At 55.7% G+C, this 7412-nt stretch overlaps 1 protein-coding gene across 1 annotated transcript; it reads right to left on the bottom strand.

The window, feature by feature from the left end:
* Positions 1 to 1713: 1713 nt before the first annotated feature.
* On the bottom strand, positions 1714 to 3082 carry Ptf1a (pancreas associated transcription factor 1a). The gene is made up of 2 exons (XM_063237599.1): positions 2308 to 3082; positions 1714 to 1913 (listed from the first exon to the last, which is right to left on the bottom strand). The coding sequence occupies exons 1-2, from the start codon at positions 3080 to 3082 to the stop codon at positions 1714 to 1716; spliced, it is 975 nt and encodes a 324-aa protein (XP_063093669.1).
* Between the last annotated feature and the right edge of the window lie 4330 nt (positions 3083 to 7412).

Genomic DNA, 7412 nt, shown 5'->3' with positions numbered 1-7412 from the left:
CATGCCTGATGGGAGCATTCGTGGAAAAGCAACTTTCATGTTTAATGAGGCCCTAATATAGGACAAAATTGAATTATTTTCTCTCATTCTCAAATTCTGTCTCCCATGTGAAATCCTTTCAGGGGGAGGGGTAAGGCTGGAAAGGGTGAAAGGGTCCATGGCCAAAGGCCTCCTGGGATCCTCTGGACCCAGAATCTCAGAGTATCTGGCCAGGCAGTGCTGAGGGGTCGGCCTCGCTTTAATTGCTCTTGGACGCAGTCCATGGCACCCGCAGCGCGCGGGGACCCCCTCGGTGAGTCTGAAACTAGGTTAAAGCAATTAGCATGCTGCCAGCATATTGTTCTTCAGCAGGGCTGGGGGTATTGGGTGATTTTCAGTTGTACCGACTGACCAGGACGTTGCCGGGCCAGGGAACCGCAGCTTGGCTTGGCGGGACCTGCGCGTCGCGGGGTCAGCAGTGCCACACCAAAGTGCGCCCCTGTGGCTCTGCGCCCGCGCGCGCCTACCCTGGCTGTCTGCTGCCTCGCGCCCAGCTCCAGCACACAAGTGAGGGCGCCCAGGGGGCCTGGAAATTTCCTGTGGCTCCGGCAGAGACCAGCCAGGGTCCCAGTTTCCGGGGCTTTGGAACCTCGCCCTCGCTCTTCCCTTCGCTAGGGGGCGAGCCTGCGCCCACCGCCCCAGGCTTGCCTGCTCCCGGAGTTGTTAGAGGGCAGGTCCAGACCTAGCAAAACGTGCAGAGAAATGACTCAGTTGCAAGGTGGTTAGGGGCGCAGGCTGGTTTCTTCTTGACTTACTTTTAAAAACGTTCTGGATTTTGTTGGGAGCCCCCTCCTCCCCGCAGCGGTCTCCTAGCTTCCGATGGTCACCTGCGGCCCCGTTCCCTTAGAGCAAAGAACCTAGGGTCAGCGCTGAAGGGAGGACAGAGGGCTCCCCAGCACTTCCTTCTCTCTAGCCCCTAGCAGCCTAGCAGAGGAAAGGTCTCTTCCCTTGCCCAGCCCAGAATGCTTAACCGCCCCATTTATGCACTATTGTCCGGCAGGTCAGGGGTGACCTTGGGTAAACTAAACAGAATCTGTGAACCTCAGTGTTACCCTCTGAAAATGGGAATGATCAATATCCTATTGAAATTCAGGATAAAAATACAGGAAAGTCATTACTATTTAGGGCAGGTGATTCAGATAAAGATCTGTCACAAAGTTGAAGCTTAATCCTCAAACTCCCTTTTAATCTAATGAAATAAAACGTGGCTTCCTACCAGATAGCTATAGTTTGAGTTTCTGATTCGGTTTATTTTTTACCAATTGAATTACTTTAAAGATAAAGTAATTGTGCACAAAACAAGTAACTTTTAGAAAAAAGGTGTAAATAGCATTTATTAACAACGCTGAGAAATAAACCACATCTGACAATAAATAAGCATGAAGTCCGCTGGCCAGAGATTTCTTCCAACCAACAACGCAGTTCTGTCAAAGGTGCTCGGGGTGGGGGGGTCGTACGCTATTGCATATTTTTAGAAAACCGGGATAAATTATATAAATTATATATTTAAAAAGAAATCATCTATGTCATTAACTCAACGGAATAATAAATAGATAAATAACGAACAGTTGATTGCCATTAAAAAATCTGATTCTTAAATTACATTACATTACAGATATTTACATGTACAATATGCTCGGTCACAGTTAGATCCCCAGCCGAGCGTGGGACCTCTCAGGACACAAACTCAAAGGGCGGTTCATTTTCTATGTTGTTGAAAGAAGACTTGCTGAGTTTTCTGGGATCCTCTGGGGTCCACACTTTGGCTGTTCGGATGATGTTTTGCTCTTTGAGTTGTTTTTCATCAGTCCACGAGAGAGAGTGCCCCGCAAGGGGAGGGAGGCCATAATCCGGATCACTGGGGGATGGGGACCCTGGGGAGGCCAAGAGAGAAAACAGACACTGAATATGCAACCACCTTCCCAGAGCTTCCCTCGGTCCTGGACCCCTCAAGTTAGATTAGACCTTAGACTGTACTGGAACTACACCATTATCCTCCCCGTTCAGCCCCCAGCGCCCCCTCCCAGGAATCCCAGGAGCTGCAGTTCTAGGGGGAAGCTAACCTTGCCTGAGCCACTCTCAAAGTGTCCAAAAAAAAAAAAAACCTGGGAAAGTTAAGCTTGCGCTCAAGGCTGCCCGCGCGCACCCACCATCCGTCGTCTGTCCTTCTGTCGGTCTGTCAGTACAGTGGTCAGTCCGTGCCCCCGCCCCTCCGAGGCCTTCGTGCGCCCGCGCTGGTGTCCCCAGGCGAGACGCGAGCGCACTTACGCGTGCCCCGGTGGCAAATGATGACCTTCCGGGCCTGGCCGGCCGGGCTGTCCCCGCCCAGGCGCCCGCCGCTGCCTGGCCCCCCGCAGCCGCCCGCGCCGCCACCGCGCAGGGGCAGGTCCGCCTGCACCAGCTCGCTGAGGAAGTTGATGTAGCCGATAGCCAGGCGCAATGTGTCCACCTTGGAAAGGCGCTTCTCGTAGGGCAGCGTGGGGATGTGCGAGCGCAGCCCCTCGAAGGCGTCGTTGATGGACTGCATGCGCCGCCGCTCACGCACGTTGGCCGCCTGCCGCAGCTGCTGCAGCTCCGCCTCCGAGCGCACCCGCCGCCGCCGCCGCGCCGCCGCCCCGCTCAGGCCCCGCAGCCGCGCCCCGGGGGACAGCACGGCCGCCGCGGCGCACGGGTAGGCCAGGCACGAGGGCGGCGAGGCCGGCGAGAAGGCGAAGGCGCCGGGGGCCGCTCCCGCTTCGCAGCAGTAGCCGCCGCCGCCGCCGTCCTCCAGCTCCCCGGGGCTCCCCGAGGGCTGCGCCGCGAGCGCGCGCGGGGCGGCCGGGGGCGCGGGCGGGAGCAGCAGGCACGCCCCGTCGCGGTAGCAGTACTCGTGCAGCTGGTGGCTGAGGAACTCCACCTCGGCCCGCTCGTCCGCCAGCAGCTCTTCGCCGTCCTCCAGAGGGTCGCGGGAGGTCTGGTCGGTAAAGAAGTCTTCCTCGTCGAAGTAGGCGGGCGGGAAGGCGTCCAGGCCCGCCGGGAAATGCTCCAGCAGCACCGCGTCCATGCTCCTGGCCGTCGTGGGCCGGCGGGGCTGCCCCAGTCCTTTGTGCGCTCTCGGAAGCCGACTCGCGGGTGCCGCAGCCCCTCCCTCCGGGCCTTGGCTGGGAGCGGCGAGGCGGCCCCCGGGTGCCGCCCCCGGGCCTCCCTGGAGTGCCCGCGGCCGCTGCACTGGGGAGGGCTGGGACTGCCTTGCTGGAGCTGAGGGCCGGCACGCGAGGATTCTTATAACTACATCCGTAGGCGCGTGCCGGGGACCCGCTGCGCCAGCCAATCAGAGCGCGGGGCGCCGGCTGGGAGGGGGCCGGAGCTGAGGCGGCGGCCGGCGCTCTCCCAGCCCTGCGGGAGCTCGGGCCGAGGGAGGCGGCGCTGCTCCGCCCTCCAGCGCTCGGTACCTGCCCCGCCCCGCCCGGTGCAGGGGCCACCTGCGGCCTGAGGCGCCGGAGCTGACCGGGGGGCGCTCCGCTGCGGTCTGGTTTTAGGGCTGGGGCGGCGCGCACCGCGTCTCCAAGCAGCAAATAAGGGCCGAGGAGTGCGAGGCCAAGTCTGCAGGGGCCTCCCGCTCCTCCTCCGGCTCCGCGCAGGAACGGCCCACGGCCTGGGCGCCCCCACGCGCCGCGGTAAGGAGCCGCCCGCTGCCTGTCGCCACGCGCACTCTGGGCGCGCAGGGCTCGGCCTCGGGCTGGTTTGGGACTTCGTCCCCATCGCAGGGCTTGCCAAGGACTGTCACGGAGTTTGCAGAGGAGATGCTGCTGGCGTCTTGGATGTCGACCTGGTGCCACTCGCGGGGGTCCGGGACGCGGCGCGGGGGCCAGCAGAGCCCGGAATCCCCGATGCTCCGCCCGCTGCCCTTGCCCTGCCCTCGCCGGCGGGAGAAAGCACTGAGGACCGGGCGGGAGGAGCCGCCTCCGAGAGTGGCGCAGTGGGGCGCGTTTCTTCTGCGAGCAAATTGAGACCCTGGGCGTTCTGAGCAATAAACTCCGCACAAAAGGAATCAGTTGAATCGTGGGCTCCGGAGCGGTGTGGAGAGAAAGTGGTGGCCTTGAAGTTAAAGGCCAGAGTAATGGGCTACCAAGACCAGCCCTGAAGGATTCTATACCCCTCGACCTTTCTTTTAAAAATACAAAACCTGTGCACCCTGCCCCAAGACACACTTATCATAGATGGAGATGCAATATGAATTCCATGGTGTAAGGACAAGAAAGACACTCTCTAGGTCGGGGCAGATTCTGGTAAAAGCCCAAAGCCCAGCGGGCCTGTATTTTCAGAGGGCCAGAGAAGTCACCTTCCAGGGTCCCCTTTCCCTTGCTCAGACTTTGTTCTTGCGGAGATTGTTTATAGGCCATTCAGACTCTCTTTGAAACTCAAGTGCGCTAGAACAGTGCCTGCGACTGGATTTCACTGACTAATAAGACCAAAGATTTAAGACGAAGGATACAGAAGAGCACGGTCACACTTCCTAAGGCCAAGACCCTCAGACGGTTGTAACCTTGTAACCGGAGTCCTGGTTTTCTGTTAGGTTCCTTTTCGTCTTTGTCTCAATCCATGTCGCCTTCGTGGTGCGGGAATTCCTCGATCAAGGGACGTGAAAATGATCAGGTTCTGTGCGATGGAGGCGGAGCTGTGCTTCCCTGAGTCTAGATTTCTCCTTTTGCCCCAAAGGAGGCTGCAGTACCTATGATGGGGAGGGGGTGTCAAGACTGGGGGGGGGGTCTGGCCAGCTACTTTGTGTGCCCAATTCCCTTCACGTGGTTGGAATAAAACTAAATGAATCCATCTGAGGGCTTACAAGAGGGATAGATGACCAGACTTGAAAATCTTACCCCCAAAGTTGACAGCCATTTACTGAAGAGAAGACTGGTCTCAGCATACCAGAGCCTTCTTTGAGAGGCTGAGAAGCCTTCTCTGATGGGTCAAGCTGGCTGCTGAGAAATTATCTTTGCCCCGAATTGCAGGGAGAGAGACTGCCAGGAGACTAAGGAGTAAGTGTATATGAGTAGCTTGTTTGATTCGATGTGCTTTTAACAGCTTCCATAAAACTATCTCCACTATGTCTGATGAATTTGTGGAAAAGTTTCAGACATTTACATTGGATGCCTAGGTGAGCTAATGGGCAATCCGATGCTAGCCAGAAACTTTACTGTCTCGTACGCCTGGAAGTTGTGAGCATCTCCTGGTGCAGATGGACGTGAGGTGGGAGGAGGAGAAAAAGTACCTTCCTGTATCCCTTTCTTGCTGTTACAGAATTGCTAGCTCTCTGCAATCTGGTCTTGTTGGAAAGTTAAGACAAGGTCTATAGACACACACACACACACACACACACACACACACACACACACAGAGAGAGAGAGAGAGAGAGAGAGAGAGAGAGAGAGAGAGAGACAGAGACAGAGACAGAGACAGAGACAGAGACAGAAAAAGACATGATCTTTCTGGTCTCATAAAATAGTTAGACCTCTCTGCTAATAAAGGCAATTTTCTCTGGCATGCCACAGCAGTGTGGAGGGTTGCCCTCCACCACGTAAAGTAGCAGGTCCAATAAGAAGCAAACTGGCATGGAACCTTAAGATGACAGGCCAGAGCCTCTCAGGCTTATCACAACCCAGGATATCTCTGGCAGGGGTCGGGATCATGAAGAAGCAGGTGATCAAAAGATTTCAGGTAGCTCATGTCCAGGGAGGGCTGGCCCCAGAGCTGCAAGGATCTTCCTTACCTGCTAACCTGGCAGGGGGTGCTTTGCCACTCTGTCCTCAGAAGGGATGTCCCCCAACTTTATGAAGAGCCCTTGCTTCATTATACAACATCTCATCTCCCAGAAAGGGAGCAGCAGAAAGGACATTTGGTTCCCTGGTGCCAAATCCCAGCAAGACTTCAAGACTTTCCCAAGTCTTTCTACAAGGGCTCATTGCCACGTGTGGGCTTGGAACATGGTCCCACCTCTTCCTGTTTTCTGCTGCTCAGAGGCCTGGGTGGATCTCCTGGGTCCTGAGTTCCAGGAGAATTCCCAGCAAGAGCCATGGAGCTTGAATCTTGATCTTCACTCCCTCCTTTCCAATTCGGCTCCCTCTCACCTCAGCCTTTCTCCACAGCTCTGGATCTGAGTCAGTCTTCATTTGTTTCCTGTGGAACATTGCCAGTCATTTTCCATCTTCTAGGAGCATGATGGGAGCGGTCTTCCCAGGATGAATTCAAGCAAAGACCACTAATGAAGAACAAGGCCTCCAAGCTTTCAGCTCCCCTGTCCTCATGGAAGAGTCTTGTAGTGCCCAATACGTGGTTCATGCCCTTGCTGCTGGAACCTAAGCTGCAAACATTGGGATGTAGCTGTCTTGCCTGGAGTCCCACACACCTCCTTGGTGCTGCAAGCAGGACCTTGTGAATGAGACTCATGTGATTTTGCAGCTAGAAAATAGGTCCCTCTTCATCCCTCCTGTCCCAAGTGTTCCCTTGCCCACCTCATCTCAGAAACAAGTGTGGGCAAGTTGGTGGCTTGACCACTGCTGTGTCTCTTTCCCCTTTCTTTGCTGCCACCCTTAAGCCCACCTGAGGTCTTTTTCTTGTCCCCACTTGGGTGATCAGTCAGTCCATCCTGTATACTTATGCTCTCAGCAAAGGGTTTGAAAAGTAAATCAGAGTTTCTACTGAAAGGCCTCTGAGGCCCAATGAAGTTCAGTGACTTCTCTAAGGTCACACAACAGTACCAGTCCAGCCCAGCCCAGCCCAGTATTGGTTCCACTGGCAGCTGAGAGCAGATTCCAGCCCTGTTTCTGTCACTCATAACAGCTGTGTTTCTGCTCAGTTCAGACATCTCTAAAGCACGTTGGGTTACATCAGTCATTGGACCACCTCCCTAGCCTTTGCCCTTAGCACCCCTGGGTGGCTCAACTTTGAGCAGTGATGATAGCTGAGGAAAGAGTATCTCAAACACAAGCCCTCATACATTCTCTGGGTGGAGGACAGGCTCTGACCTCTGAGGTCACACTGTGCCAGCATGGGTTACATAGGCTTAATCAGCCTACTTGGGAGGCTGCAGCAGAAGATTGAGAGATTGAGCCTACCCTGAGTAACTTAGTGAGACCTTGGCTCAAAATGTGGAAGTTTATAAAGGGGCTGGGAGTGTGGCTTCGGTGTGAAGGTCCTGGGTTCAGAACCAAATATGATGGCGGTGGGGACTGTAGATTAGGAATGTGATGCTGAACTCTGTGGGTGGAACATGGCCTCACACATGCTAAGCGTGAGCACACACCACTACACTCATTGCCCCTTAAACTCCTTCACCGATACCAGACCTTCTGCTGCCCTCCACACAACCCTTGATCACTTTCTGGGTCACTTCA

The sequence above is a fragment of the Cavia porcellus genome, unplaced genomic scaffold, assembly GCF_034190915.1.
Source record: "Cavia porcellus strain 051 isolate PalLab524CR breed Dunkin Hartley unplaced genomic scaffold, mCavPor4.1 scaffold_27, whole genome shotgun sequence".
Classification (NCBI taxonomy): domain Eukaryota; kingdom Metazoa; phylum Chordata; class Mammalia; order Rodentia; family Caviidae; genus Cavia; species Cavia porcellus.
This window is presented reverse-complemented; position numbering and strand designations above follow the sequence as displayed.

What these genes read in the sequence shown, in the direction of transcription:
- Ptf1a (XM_063237599.1), bottom strand. Translation starts at nt 3,082, where the DNA reads ATGGACGCGGTGCTGCTGGAGCATTTCCCGGCGGGCCTGGACGCCTTC. An exon ending in CATTTGCCACCGGGGCACGC is followed by an intron (nt 1,914 to 2,307) that starts GTAAGTGCGCTC and finishes TGGCCTCCCCAG; the next exon opens with GGTCCCCATCCCCCAGTGAT.